The 14,121-nt window shown below is 46.1% G+C and overlaps 1 protein-coding gene across 2 annotated transcripts in view; it reads right to left on the bottom strand.

Annotated features, from left to right (window-relative positions):
* SLC7A8 (solute carrier family 7 member 8) overlaps window positions 1-11,001 on the bottom strand; it is a 71,296-nt gene extending 60,295 nt beyond the window's left edge. Inside the window, exons 1-3 of one of the 2 annotated variants that reach the window (XM_069238122.1) lie at window positions 10,296-11,001; window positions 8,391-8,552; window positions 6,244-6,448 (exon numbers count right to left, since the gene is read on the bottom strand). In XM_069238122.1, coding sequence (XP_069094223.1) covers window positions 6,244-6,448; window positions 8,391-8,550 — 365 coding nt within the window. In that variant the 5' untranslated portion in view covers window positions 8,551-8,552; window positions 10,296-11,001. Of the gene's footprint in view, window positions 1-6,243; window positions 6,449-8,390; window positions 8,553-9,816; window positions 9,841-10,295 lie in introns of those variants that run through there. The other variant, XM_069238123.1, reaches the window with a different exon arrangement.
* Window positions 11,002-14,121: the final 3,120 nt, after the last annotated feature.

Here is a 14,121-nt window from a genome sequence, read left to right as displayed (position 1 = left end):
GACCTCCCGACTAGAGATGTGAATGGCTCACCAGGCAAGAGGGCAAAGGGCCTGTTCATGGGAGGAGGTGTGACCTTCTCCTGGTAGGATGGCCAGAAGGTTGTGGTCACAGATGGCCTAGCTTTAAAGTTGCATCAGTCTATCATAGTAAAGTATGAACAGGGCTCACGCAGAAAGGCCCCAAAGCTGAACCTGTTCCCACTTGTGCCACGGACTAATAAATGGACTCCCTGGGCTAGATGTCTAGCCTTCTGTTAACATTCAGGAATATAAAAGCTAAAGAAGTCCCACAACTGCAAACTGCCAAGCTGACCAGTTACAAATGAATTTGCCCTGGACCCTGGTGCTGCAGCCCTGGAGGTGGAGTCCTAGCCCCCAAGAGGTGCCCCTTAGACCCTTCACTGGTGATAGAGTGTGCACCTTCTCCCGAAAAGAACTGCAAATTGTGAAACTAGAGCTCAAAGATAGCTGTTTCTGAACAACAACCAGAATCTACTACACTACACTACTCAGCTAACTGTCATAGTTGAAGCCTTCCTGGACCGCTGACTTCAGATTGTATCCGCTGAAATGTTTTGCCGGTTTGTGGATAGCCTCAAACTCTCGTCAAGAACCAAGGTTCACAACAGACCACTGGTCTTCGACTGTCTGCTGGCATCGGGCCTAAGTCCGAATCCAAGCTACTGAGGACCCCGCCTATGAACCCTGCTGAAAGAGAAACAAACCAGAAAGTTTCTTAGTGTGAAAGTAAAGGTTTGACCGGGACCAACCCTGCACCTCCCTCTGACCATCATTCCAACCCGGCCGGCCTGAAACTTTGCTCTAGAACCTCACGTTCATAGACTATCACTACAAGTGAAAAGCAGTGATTTGACACTAAGTGCAAGGAGGCAATTTACTAAACCTTTTGAAAAATTATGCTCTGGTTCCCATCCTCAGATTTCTTTTGTTTCAGTATCTATTTAAAGATAAAAATATACACTGTTATGAATTGGAGTAGGATTTTTATGTCATCATGTCTTCTACTTTTTAACTGTTTATGTACTACTAAATGCTTCATATTTGTTTCCCTTGGAGTTACAATGACTGCTGTGTCACAGCTACCCAGGACTGGATTAGGGTTTAAATCAAAGTAACTCAATTGGACCTGAAACAGCACAGTGACATTATTAGTTGGTGAGGTCTCACAATCACCTCAACTAATAATCCACTTTCTCACAGTGGGACACAGCTCTGTTTGCTGCAGACACATAGAGGATGCACAGGGCCAAGCAGATGAAGAAGGTGCCAGTCAAAGGACTGAAGAGCAAAGTAACCTCCCTACTCAGACCAAATGAACTTCAATATTTCTCTTCCTAAACCACAAGAAAGTGCACACACCTGGAAAGAGGTGATGAACTACATAGCAAAACTCCACACAAGGAGGGAAAGAAATCAGGGGCAGCCAGCCATGTGTACCCAAAAAGGGTGAGGGGCATGTTAGGTCTCTCCCTCCCCCTCGTTTTGGCATCTCTGCTGATGTAATCTTTTGGAAACTATTCTGCTAGAGGAACGGTGCAGACTGGATTCTGCAGCCTGCACTGGGCAACACAGGTCTCACTTTAACAAATCTGTGGCTAGGTGTGCTGCTTCTGTTGGATACCATCCTGGGTGGGGTGATGGCTAAGTCACTTACTAAAAATGCATTGAGCAGTGAACTGATTCCATTCGTTGCCTGCATTGCCAGTTATTTATTGTGCTAGCTGTGGACTACTCCTGTTTTTTCCGAGAGGCAGCACCTTAAAGGTCTTGTTATGTAGATTTGTAGAATGTACAGTCACATAGAGGGAGTGCATCCTGGCTCTGAGCAGGTATGAATAATGCAGAGCCTATGGCCCAGAGGGGTTGCTCGAAGAGCCATGTCTTCATTTTCTTGTGGAATTCAAGAAGTGACAAGGAGGCTAGGATGTGTGGTTGCAGGTGGTTCAATGCTTTAGCAGCTGTGTTGGAGAAGGCCCGACTGGTACATGAGTCGGAAGTAGAAGTCTGTCTGGTTGGAGGTGCCTGGAGGTGTTGTGAAAGCAAAAGCGGTTGTTGAGAATGCTGGGCCTGAGTTGTATAGTTCCTTTAAGGTGTGCATGTATTAACCCAGTATGATACTCACACTACAGCCCATTTTTACACGTCTTTGTCTCAGTCAGCAGACAGCAGTTTATGGGGTTATAGGTGTACGTAGGGAGACCCTCATCAAACCTATGACAGCGAGAAGACAGAAGCCATCAACAATGCTCTGAATACATTTATTCTGTCTGAAATGGGACAGAAGGACAATTCGCCGGTCATTTTCATTTTACACACAGGAAGACACCCCAAGACAGCATTCAGTTCTCCACATGTGAGCAGTTGTTCAGTAAAAGCATGAGTGACCATGCTTTTATCAATATTAGTTGGGAAAGGTGACATGGAAACAGTCGTATAAAGGTAGTGTTGGCTTGTGCTGATTTTTTCAGCAACACTCAATGGAATGCTGTGCAAAGCATGGCAGAAATGTGAAGAAGCACCGCTCTGGTTTCGCATAGAGCACAGAGAAAAGGAAGGGCACGGTCCTCTGGCAGATTCTCTGGCAGAAATCATGGTGGCTCCCAGTGGAAGAAGGTGGCCACTGGAAGACCAGTGAAGTCTGCCCTTAGACTTCACTATCACTGCAAAGGGCACTGACAGCGGGAGTACACGGGACCATATGCTGGCATCTTCAGAGTGGCGAGGTAAACTCTGGTTTGCAACTTAGAGAGTGAGGCAAGCTGCCTAGGCCACATGAATCCTAGCTGAAAAAACAGAAATACACTGCAAAATATGATACCTACCCAGTAGTAGATACAAGCTCTTACCAACTTGCATTAGTCCACCATTTGTCCTATAGCAGTGTAGTCACACATGAGCAAGGCCTGGGACGGAGAATGCTGCTGCATTGGTGGCTCCAACCACCTAGATGAAGACAAAGTCTGCTACAACTGAATTAAGGAGAAACAAAGTCCTGTCTTCATCTACCTCTGCACTAACCCCAAACTGGCTACTGCTCTCTTCTTTTGTCTTGGTCCTGTTGCCCTCAAAGGAGATTATTATTTTCAGTGTGTTTGGATGTACTTTTGTCCCCTGAGCATAAGCAGAGGGGGGCATGCACCCCATGAGTGGCTGAGTAAAAGCCCTATCAAGCACTAACCAGGAAAGTTCAAGATTGTTTACTGTGCCCAATGGCCAGTGATGGCATAGTTCCCAGTTGGTATTGAAGGGGGGTAAGGTCCAGGACACTTAATGATAGCCCAGAGCGCACCAGGGCACTATCAGAACTAAATGGAGGGACACAGGCCTAAAATTATCACAGCAGACCTCTGGATTGGACAAGATTATGCACACCCGCACTGCTGAACTATGCCAGTCACTCAAACTTGAGTGAGTCAGAGAGGACTTTCTTACAGTTTCCTCACACTTCTCTCTGCTGTTGTCGGCATCAGTTCATGTTTACTCACGAAATGAGCTAATATATTTTAATTCATATGCGTACTCTTAATACCCTGCATGTCTTTTGCCCAGCCCCTAGACTGGTCCTAGGCTCTATGAAACATCCATGCCATTTTAGTACTTAAAATCATCTACCTTGATATTCTTCTGCATATGTACAAAGAAAATATGTCTAAATTGGAGGATGGAAAAATTAAGATGCTCCTCCTTGCAGCTAACATCAGAACGTGTTGTGCTCTGCTCTGACTTGCAAGTCAAAACATGGTTTTCTAGCCCTGTCCCAAATTTCAACACCCTGCAGCAAGCTAGCTTCATGTGCTACCATGGATAGGTGTAGCTTGTTGTACTTTTTCGTCCTGTAAACAAGCATCCCAAAGCTGTTTGTGCACGCATTTCAGGCTTCCACCCACTTAATTACATGATGCTGTTCTCCTTTTTCCATTTATCATATCCTTGTAAACACTCTTAATGACCAAATATTGAGAAAACTCCTGGAACACTGATCAAAGTTGGAAGAGCTCCAACTGTACACTGGGGCTTGTACTCGAGGAAAAAGCAAGAGACCTGCATGTATCAATCTACGATGTTTCTGAAAGCAGCTAGAATCCGGTAGAAGCAATGCACATTACAGTGTCTATGAAGTGGAGAAGGTGATTTTATTGGTCAAAGAATACAATGACAACATGCAAGTGACTTCGTTTGGACCTTACAATATCTCCAAGTTTCAACTTTATGGTTAATAACATCAGCCATCCTGCATCCTGGCACAGATGCTACAAAATCGTGATGATGCCCTGCTTTAACAAGAAGTTAGAATTTCTGGCGTCGCCTTGGGACAGTACACAATAATTACATAGTCGGAACTCTGGAAATGTATCCTTAGATGACATTGTCTCAGAAACAGGTCTTGTGCAGTGTCCTACAAACATGTCATGCAACCTTCTTCAGACAGCAAGGGAGAATAATGGACTCTATATGGACATCAGAGACACCACCTGCAGGTTACCTGCAACAGCCATGCCCTCTGTGCAAGCAGCAATGCAGAAGATATTGGTCTAGGAATCGTATACAATTCCCCTAAAGATCACTCTTAAAATGAACAGCTTGTACCATATCTGTGTGGATTTCAGAAACCTCACCGGGGTGATGCTTAAGGTAGATGTGCTGTTAGACACCCTTCAGGCATTAGTGCACAACACAGTTTGCATATCACCAGTAGTAACCTGCAAGTGATGTTGATGACTAGATGCCAATACGGATCAGGCTATGCCTGTCACCTTAGCTTATTGGAGTTTACTGTCATACTCTTTGGCATGAGGAACAATGTGTGCGGGAGGGACTGAACAATTCTGTAAAGCATACTGCCCTCTGAAGTGCTTGAGCAGACTTCCGGTTTTTCAGTGCAGTCTTACAGTCAGGTCTGAGAAATGCCCATTAATTCTAGAGCAGGGTAGAAGGGGGAGAGATTGGCTTTTTCATTTTTTGGGTAAAGGGAAAGATAACGGCCCTCAAAACCAAAATGGAGGTCATCGGCCCACCCCTGGAATATAGACCCAAGATGTTTGGAACCCTGGAATTCTTGATGCACCACAAGAAATTTTCTTTGCCTCTGATGTACCAGTAATTCTTGGAAACATATATGAAGGGCTGGCTTTGCTTTACAACATTTGAAAATTCCACAATCCAATGTATGCAACTGGAATACTGTATCTCAGAACTGTCTTTTACTTTAACATTTAGTTAAGAACTTTATTATGATTGGAACTTAATAGTATTGTTGTATCTCGGGCACTGTGTGTCTGTTTTGCTAACAAAAAAATGGTCCCACCAAATTAATGTATAGACACTGGCAGGCCATTATGGAAGTGGGATGTGGAGATGCAACTACCAGTTGAATAGTGAAGGCATATTTTGGTTTTCTCAAGTGCAAAGTCATCTACTATCCTTAGTAGCAAACAAAAGGGGTTCTATCAGAAAGCAATCATTTGCGCCCATGCACCACACTGGTGTGCTTTGAAGTGGAGCCATTACAGATTTTACGTTTCCTTAGAGTAGCTTCTAAAAGCCAAAAAGGTAACAACGGACAGAAGATTTACTGGGATTTTTTGTGAAATATTATTTTTTTCCATCTATCTAGCTGTGTCCACCTCGTAGGGATGCTAGCAGGTTCCCATAAATGCGAAGTGTCCCGACTAGGCTGATTGAACTGAATTTTAATCTGCTTGAGTGCTTCACACCTTCAAGCATAAACTTTGTCTAACAGCCCTTGCAAAGGTAAAAAGATTCCAGGGAAGACCAAGTTGTTGTCACACTCGATTAACTGGACAATTTAAAAATGTGTGTGGCGCAGCCAAAGCCCTGAGTCCAGTCTGTTCATAGAATTCACCAAGGATAGCTCTTAGAAAATGTTCTTTTGTCACACAGGTGAGACCATTGCAGAAGGCTGAGTCATTAGCCAATGCTAGAAAGTAATTTCTGAAGGAGGGAGCAATGATTTCAGAGTTGGCGGTACACACACTTCCCAGGGTCTTGGTCTGAGGGTGTATATTTCCTGAGGGTTTTGAGAGTCATCACTACTAGTGAGGCAGTGGATCAGAGAAAGTGCCCTAATAGGTGTTTGCAGGTCTCATCACACTAAACAATGGGTTCCAGTTTCCACGCATGCTGCCAGGAAGTAAGTGCCCTCAAAGGGCACAAAACAAAAACTAAGAGAGCTGGGCAAAGATAAAAAGTAGTTAAACTTACCCTGCCAGTCCTCCAAAGATGTCCTTTACATAGGAATAGTCACCTCCAGATTTGGGAATGGTGACCCCAAGCTCAGCGTAGCATAGTGCTCCCACAGCAGTGATCACGCCAGTAACAATCCAAACGATGAGGGCCAGCCCCACCGACCCAGCATTCTCTAGCACACCTTTCGGAGACACGAAAATTCCAGAGCCGATTATGTTACCTGTGGGTAGAAGACATGGGTGTGCAAGGAAGGAGTTAGTTGGAAGAAAATTTCTGCCCCAAAAAAAAAAACTTAATCTCCTGGGAGTTGGATCTGCTGTTTAATGTTCAAGTCTTGTAATATTCAGTTGTTGTAAAATCATAGATAAGTTTGCAATACGAACTTTGTAAGAAGGATAAAACTATAGCTAATCATGGGTTGTAGAAATGCTATGTAATACCTGTGTAGTTAGTCGTAGCTTCAGTGCATGAAGCAAAGCACTTGGAACCCCAAAAAATAACATTAAGACATGGGTGTTCTGGGTATCATATTAACTCCATGGATATTTACTTAAGGTAAGCCAAATCAACATCAATTCTCAGACAGAAACATTTAATATGAATTACCACACACTGATGTGGGTCGTCCGGTAATAAAGGTTTTGAAGGCTGAACTAGTTACAGGTTCATAGGACAAATGCAACATAATGGGACTGATTCAAAAAGCCAACTTACACTTTTGTGTAAGTTAACTCATTTTCAGTATTCACAAACTGCACTTTTGCAGTAACTTACATAATTGTAGCAAACCTACACTTTTGTAATTGGTTTAGCACTAAACACTTCCAACAACTTGTACTGCAACACCCTCTCACAGAAAATAATGGAGGCAGGGACTTAAAATTAAAGTGTAAGTTCCTATACTTGCAGTTTATGAAATGCACTGTGCAGTAAGTACTATAGTAGTACTACGAAACGAACTACAAAGTGCGTTAGTGACGCAGGCCCACGATGCGTAACCCAAGAAGTAGTAGTTCTGCTATCTGTAGCTTGAACCTGCAAGATTTGTGTAACCTGAAGATGAGCTTTCCTGTCAAAGACCTGAACCAGCAAAGTCCGTATAACCCTCTGAAAAGCTGTGTCCGGAATCTTACCCTGTAAGATCTATTCAGTAGGGTACCGAGTGACTAGATCTACTGCAGCCATTTAAACCTGAAAAATCTCTTTAGTCAAAGGATATCAGTGTTTACTGAAGTGAGCTGCAGCGCAGGCTTATCCGAGATCTGCCTACTTAAGCCTCGTGTTCTGAGCTTTCACCTCCTTTATGCTTTTTTTCCTTGCACCCCAAAAATGTGGCAAGGCACTTAATGTATCTAAACTACTGACAAAGCACTTTGAAGGTTCCTTAAAATATGTGGTGGTGATAAGAGAAAAGCGGTTTTAACGTCCTGATCAGCACTATTCTCCTAAGGAGAAGTGAGACTGCGTCAGAGGACATTAGGTACATTAAGTGCATTGCCACATTTTTGGGGTTCAAGATAAAAAAAACATAAAGGAAGTGAAAGCTCAGAACACGTGAGTGAACAGCCATGGTAGGCAGGTCTTTCAGAAGTGCCAGCACATGGGCCATGCTGGCGGAGAGGTGCAGTGATGGTAGTGGGCAAGGAGTGGGTGGTGATTGCCTCCTTCTGAGAGAAGGACACGTAGATAGTCATGGCACAGGAGAAGAGACAGATACAAAGTTCATGTTCGGAAGCAGAAAGCCTAGCAGGGATTAGCTCACAGAACTCCGCCTCCAGTGAAAGAACTTTGCCTGTAGTTGCAGTGTGTTTGGCATGATTAGTTGCAGAACACTGGCTCTGGGTGACGTTAGGGAACTTTTGGCAACAAAAAAAATGTGTATTTATAGAGCTCTCAACGTTGTTGTTTCAGAGGTTTAGCTGCCGTCCTCCCAACTATGGCCACCATATATGGAGAGTCAGGTGCTATCCCAGGGCTCCGACCATAACAAATTTTCAGCAGTCGTAGAACTTTGGCTGCTGTTAAAGAACCTATGAGGTGAAATGATTTTTAGGATATGAATAAATGGACTCTGTAAGTCTGATGTCAGTCCACAAGTGGATAACAATTATTTCCTCCTTGCACTCCCAGTGTATGATTCTCCCAAAAGACTCCCAACTCACCAACAATGATGCCACAAGCACTGACCAGGCCAATCTCCTTCTTCAGGGCCACGCCGCCCCCATCTGCGGTGCTCGAACCGGAGGCCGAGGCTGTGTCGGTGCTGGACCCATTGCCAGTGTTCTTGTCGGCGCTGCTTCGGAGTCTGGCACCTTCCTCCATCCCTGTGATGAAAGGAAACAAAATGGTAGTAGGAGCACATTAGAACAGGTATCCAAAGCCTAGGTTCAAACAGACGGCCAAAGATGTCATTCTTTTTTTAAATAGCTAACAATACTCTGCTCACTGGGATTCGCACTGGAAAAATCAAAATTACAAATTCCTTGTGGCATTGAGCACGCTGGAATCATTGAAAAACCCGAAACGTAAGATAAACTAACAACTGTTGGTCAGATCAAAACACCCAAAAGGTCAGACCCAAAACCAATTGTTAGGTGAAAAGTAGGAGTTACCGTCACCACAACAAACCTCCAGGTCAGACCAACAAAGATTTCAAGCGGGTGACATGAGACACCTTCACCTGAAGATCCCCCAAGGGGATCCCCGAGGTGAAGAGACAGAATGCGGTATTGTTACAGTAGCACAGGCTCTGGTCGAAATCAGGGTCCAGAGATGAACCGCACCGGAAGTCAGGGGGGTCCCTGCCTTCAACAAACGACTGCTTTAACGACCCTTTGGGTCAAAATCAGAGACTGGCGGAAAGGAGGAGAGGTCGTCACTTCAACTCCGCCATCAGAACCAGAGCAATGGCACCAGGTGGATGGAGGGGGGGGGGGGGGCTGTCGGATGGACACCAAAAACTCAGTGGGTCCGACCCAGAACAAAGGTGAAAAGGGAGGCAGCGTCACTTTGAGATTCCGCCTTATCAGCTGATTCCAAGGGGATCAGACAGAATAAAGATACAGACCGGGGGGTAACAGTAGGGGTATCACCTCTGCGCCCTCCATCTGGATAGAATCAGGCCACGGCCCTACCAAAGGCTGCTGTGGATTGGGTGTGGGAGACAGGGGACACTAGAGAACCAGGCCGCGAACCCGCACGGGACTGTACTAGACTGCGGGATCGGTCACATGAGGAGGGGCCGTCACTTACACCCAGAGCCAGAAATAACAGATGGTCTTGAGAAATAACAAGAGGGCTGCGTTCACTGAAGCACCCCTTGCGCTTAACTCGGACGCTGTAAAAAAAGGTATCTAGGGGATTTCATCTAACACCCTCGGAAACAGAAACCTCAGACCAATACCCCACGGAGAAATCACCGTGGCTACTGTGTCCCTCCCCTCCAGAGGAAGCCAATCGGCTCTATAACCCACACGGGGCAGGTAGCGCAATAGAGGCTACTCGTTCACACTGTGGGCTATACAGGCCCCAAAAAACACTGCCTGCCCTGGGGATTGACGCAGCGCCCGTCACTCTCATGACTAACACCTGTCGATGCTGGCACTGCTCCTTGGCTGCGTGGATTACCGGGGCTTACTGCCCACGCTGCCCGCCTGGTATACACTCTGCCAACTCCATCCAGCCAATGGTGTATCCCACGCCATATTACCCCCACCCCCCTCCTATCGAGGCAAGAACGTACCGCGAGTAATCTGCTGATATCTAACTGGGTATAACTGGGTACAGCCGGCACCTGAACATACAGTTCACACCTGAACCATGCACTGCGTGCTTATAGGACACCCTGTACTAGGACGGTATATTCAACCCTGGGGGATACACAGCCCGTTCACAGACAGCGTGCGGCGGTGGCTATCAGGCATGAACAATATATTCGGCACCTGGTAAAAACAGCCCATCCCCGGAAAATGCTTCCCTTGCTTGGCGCACACAGCCGCACTTGTCGGCCAACACCTCTATCTACACGGTGGAGCCCACAAACAGAAGGCGCCGCCGTACCTACACACCTGTAGTATGTTCCTCTCCAGGCACCTGTGCTGACAGCCGGTCTGTCCTGGTGGTCTGGGGTCTCTCAGGACGCTGTGGGTCCCATCCCTTCAGCCGGTTCCTCGGTCTTCACGGAGGTCCGTTCCTGCGCTCCGAGGCGGGTCCGTGCTCCGTCCGAGGCCCCCTGCCCGCGCTCGTTGCCCAGCCGCCTTGTTTACCGGCCGAGATTTCCCAATGTCCCCGAACCGTGTTTATCACCGAGCGCTGGCTGAGCCTGTACAAGGCTGGAGGCTTTTATTTGCTCACTAGGCACCACCGGGCCCCGCCTCCTTCCCCGAGCATAGTCCCCCTCCTCCTACTAACACAATTTCTGCCATGTTCAGCAGGATGTCTTCCTCCGCTGCCGGGATATGGCAGCTTTCCATCCTCTTCCTCTTATCGTGATAGTTCCAGGACCGAGGGGTCGCAACCAGATCCAGGCAAGAGGGTAAACCATTGAATAAGATGAAGACACAGGAACATCTCTGCCGCTATATATACCCTCCAATAAGAATACGGCGCAGTCACGTACAAAAGGATCAGACTCCTATGGTTATGTACACGATTCGAACCAGCCACTTTGATGTCTATGTATTCACGCTGCATTCAGAAAAAGATATAGGCACCATACAAAATGAATAGGCTCCTGTGGATGCATACACACTAAACTCAGATAAAAACCTCTACGAACAAGGGCGTAGCTTCGGGCCGGGGGTGGGGGAAGGAGGTGGAGAGGTGTTGTGGGTGTTACACCTCCCTAATGGATGTGTTCTCTAGTAAATAGCTGGGTTCAGGTGCTTTTAGGTTGGTATAGTGAGGTGGCTGTCCCATTTCACCAAGGATTTCTACATGCACACATAGACAAAAACATACACACACTCGCTTCTTCCATTTTGTAATTCTTAAAGCTGTTGGTTATTTTACAACACATAGGGCCCCATTATGAGGCTGCCAAACAGTCGACAGGGTGGCCGTCGTCTACGCAGCGACCTCCCCGCCAGAGCTATTATGGGTTTCCTGCTAGGTCGGCAGGCGGAAACCTAAGTTTCCACCCGCTGGCCTAGCGGGGAAACAGGCTACAACATTGTCCTTGGCTCGTAATCAACCTGGTGGAAATGCTGTAGCGAGCAGGGTGCACACGCACTGCCCATGTCAAGTGTATGGGCAGTGCAGGGCCCCCTCTGTGGCCCCCTGCACCTGTTCTCCACCAGCCTTTTCATGGCGGTGCTACCACCATGAAACTGGTGGCAGAGAACGAGGTAGTAACCCCTAGGGCAGCGCTTCCCTGGTTGATTGGGACCTCGGCCACCGCCAGACCGTTGGGATCCAAGATCCTGGCGGAGGAGGCGGTTTCCTGGCGGTCCGACCACCAGGGTTCTAATGTGGCAGTCGGGCCACCGCATTAGCAGCGGTCCAGACCACCTCAGAGCTGGGTATACACTTAAGCCATGCAGAACATGCCACTCTAGTCAGGACAAGAAAGTTGCACGATAAAGAAAACCTGTGCTCACCCTCTGGTGCAGAGCAGGCACGCTTATCATCAGAGCCAATGTACAATATGTATAAAGTATTTGTGCAACACACGCACAGCAACACAGTAAAACACCACAAAAACACTCCACAGAAGGTTAAGAAAATATTGACTATGTAGAAAACATGAGACCAAAATGATAAAAATCAAATCAGTAGTTTAGAAGTTAGGCATTGAAATGAATCTGGTCAGAATAATATTAGGCCACATTAAGAAATACGAGTATGTGATGAGTCCACGCAGTATTTCAAAAGGTAGTTGCATGGATTGAGAGGATCTCCAAATATGCGTGGGTCATTTTAAAGACTTTAGGGTAATGTCAGGGAATGCACTTTCAGTGGCTATTGCCAACGTCATTATGATGCTGATAAATCAAGTATGGCCTCGGCGGGGCGGAGCTACTAGTAGAAATGTGGCATTATTCACCCACCGGCGAAGAGCGCCAGGTAATCAACCTGAAACCACTCTGGTCCACATCCAGTGTTAGACATGGCATTCTTGGCGTGGCCTTCTAACTTTTTGCCACTACTTCCCAGGTTGGTGCTGTGTGCTGAACTCTGTTTTTTCTGTTTTTGTTACTCTGGGCACTTTACCACTGCTGACTAGTGCTAAAGTGCAAGTGCTCCCTATGTAAAATTATTTGTGTAATTGGTTTTTCCAGAATTGGCATATTTGATTTACTAGTAAGTCCCTAGTAAAGTGCACTAGAGGTGCCTAGGGCCTGTAAATCAAATGCTACTAGCGGGCCTGCAGCACTGATTGTGACACCCACATGAGTATCCCTGTAAATATGGCTCAGATCTGCCACTGCAGTGCCTGTGTTTTAAACTGACAGTTTGACTTGACAAGTGTACCCACTTGCCAGGCCTAAACCTCCCCTTTTTATACATGTAAGGCACCCCTAAGGTAGACTACAGGAAGCCCCATGGGCAGGGTGCAGTGTATTTTAAAGGTGGGACACGTACTGATGTGATTTACATGTCCTAATAGTGACACTGCGAAATTCGGTTTTCACTGTTGCAAGGCCTATTTCTCTCATAGGTTGACCAGGAGGCTGCCTTAAAATATCCTTAAAGTGCAGTTTCCCATTGAGAGCAGATAGAAATATGAAGCTTGGGGTCTCTGAACTCACAATTTAAAAATACATCTTTTAGTGAAGATGGTTTTTACATTGGTAGTTTGAAAACGCCACTTTTAGAAAGTAGCCATTTTCTTGCTTAAATCATTCTGTGACTCTGCCTGTTTGTGGATTCCTTGTCTGGGTCAGACTGACAATTGGGCTGTTTCTGAATCTTCTCTAGACAGTAACACAAAGGGAGCTGGGGTGTAGCCTGCATATCTTGATGCACCATCTGGGCTCAACTCCAGAATCGGTGGGGATAATCAGCCCCTCTTTATGGGCTCTGGTCACAACCCCCTAGATGTAAGTGTGATCCCTTCCCAAACCCCTCCCCAGGAATACCCATCAGTATGCAGAATTAGCTGGGTTTCCTGTGTTGTGAGCGGCTGAAGGGAATGCATATGTGTAACTGTCACATAGACCAAGCCAGACACATATTGGAGATAGTTTGTAGGCATACAGGGCAGAGAATGCAGAGAAATGTCCACTTCCTAAAAGTGGCATTTCTAAAATAGTAATAATAAATCTGACTTTACCAGTAAATAGGATTTAAAATTACCATTCCAACGGGACTAAACATGTCCTGCCTTTTGCTTACATGGTATCCTTCCCTACGGGCTACCTAAAGGCCTACTTTAGGGGTGATTTATATGTAAGAAAAAATGTGAGTTATGAGCTTGTCAAGAGGTTTTCGATGCCAAGTCAGGGTGGCAGTGAGACTTCACATACAGGCTCTGCAGTGGCAGGCCTGAGACATGTTTACAGAGCTACTTAAGTGGATGGCATCAGTGCTGCATGCATACTAGTAGCATTGAATTTACAGGCACTGAGTATATGGTATACCACTTTACAAGAGACCTACAGATAAATTAAATACACCAGTTGTAGATACACCAATGTTACCATGTTTAGGGGACAAGCACATGCACTTTAGCCCTCGTTAGAGTGGTAAAGTGCTCAGAATCCTAAGGCCAACAAAAGATACAGAAACAAAACAGTTAAAAAGCTAAAAAGTCTGAAGTACGACTACCCTAAGGATACCAGTTCTAACACAAGTTAAACATTTCAGCCAAACAAAGACGACGGGAAAAAAACAACAAGAGCATAGTAGTCCCGACGCAAGGCCCCCTGACCCAACTTTCAAGACAAGAATGCA

The sequence above is a fragment of the Pleurodeles waltl genome, chromosome 6 (genome assembly GCF_031143425.1).
Source record: "Pleurodeles waltl isolate 20211129_DDA chromosome 6, aPleWal1.hap1.20221129, whole genome shotgun sequence".
NCBI lineage: Eukaryota > Metazoa > Chordata > Amphibia > Caudata > Salamandridae > Pleurodeles > Pleurodeles waltl.
Note: the sequence above shows the minus strand (reverse complement) of the source record. Positions and strands in the feature narration are given on the sequence as shown.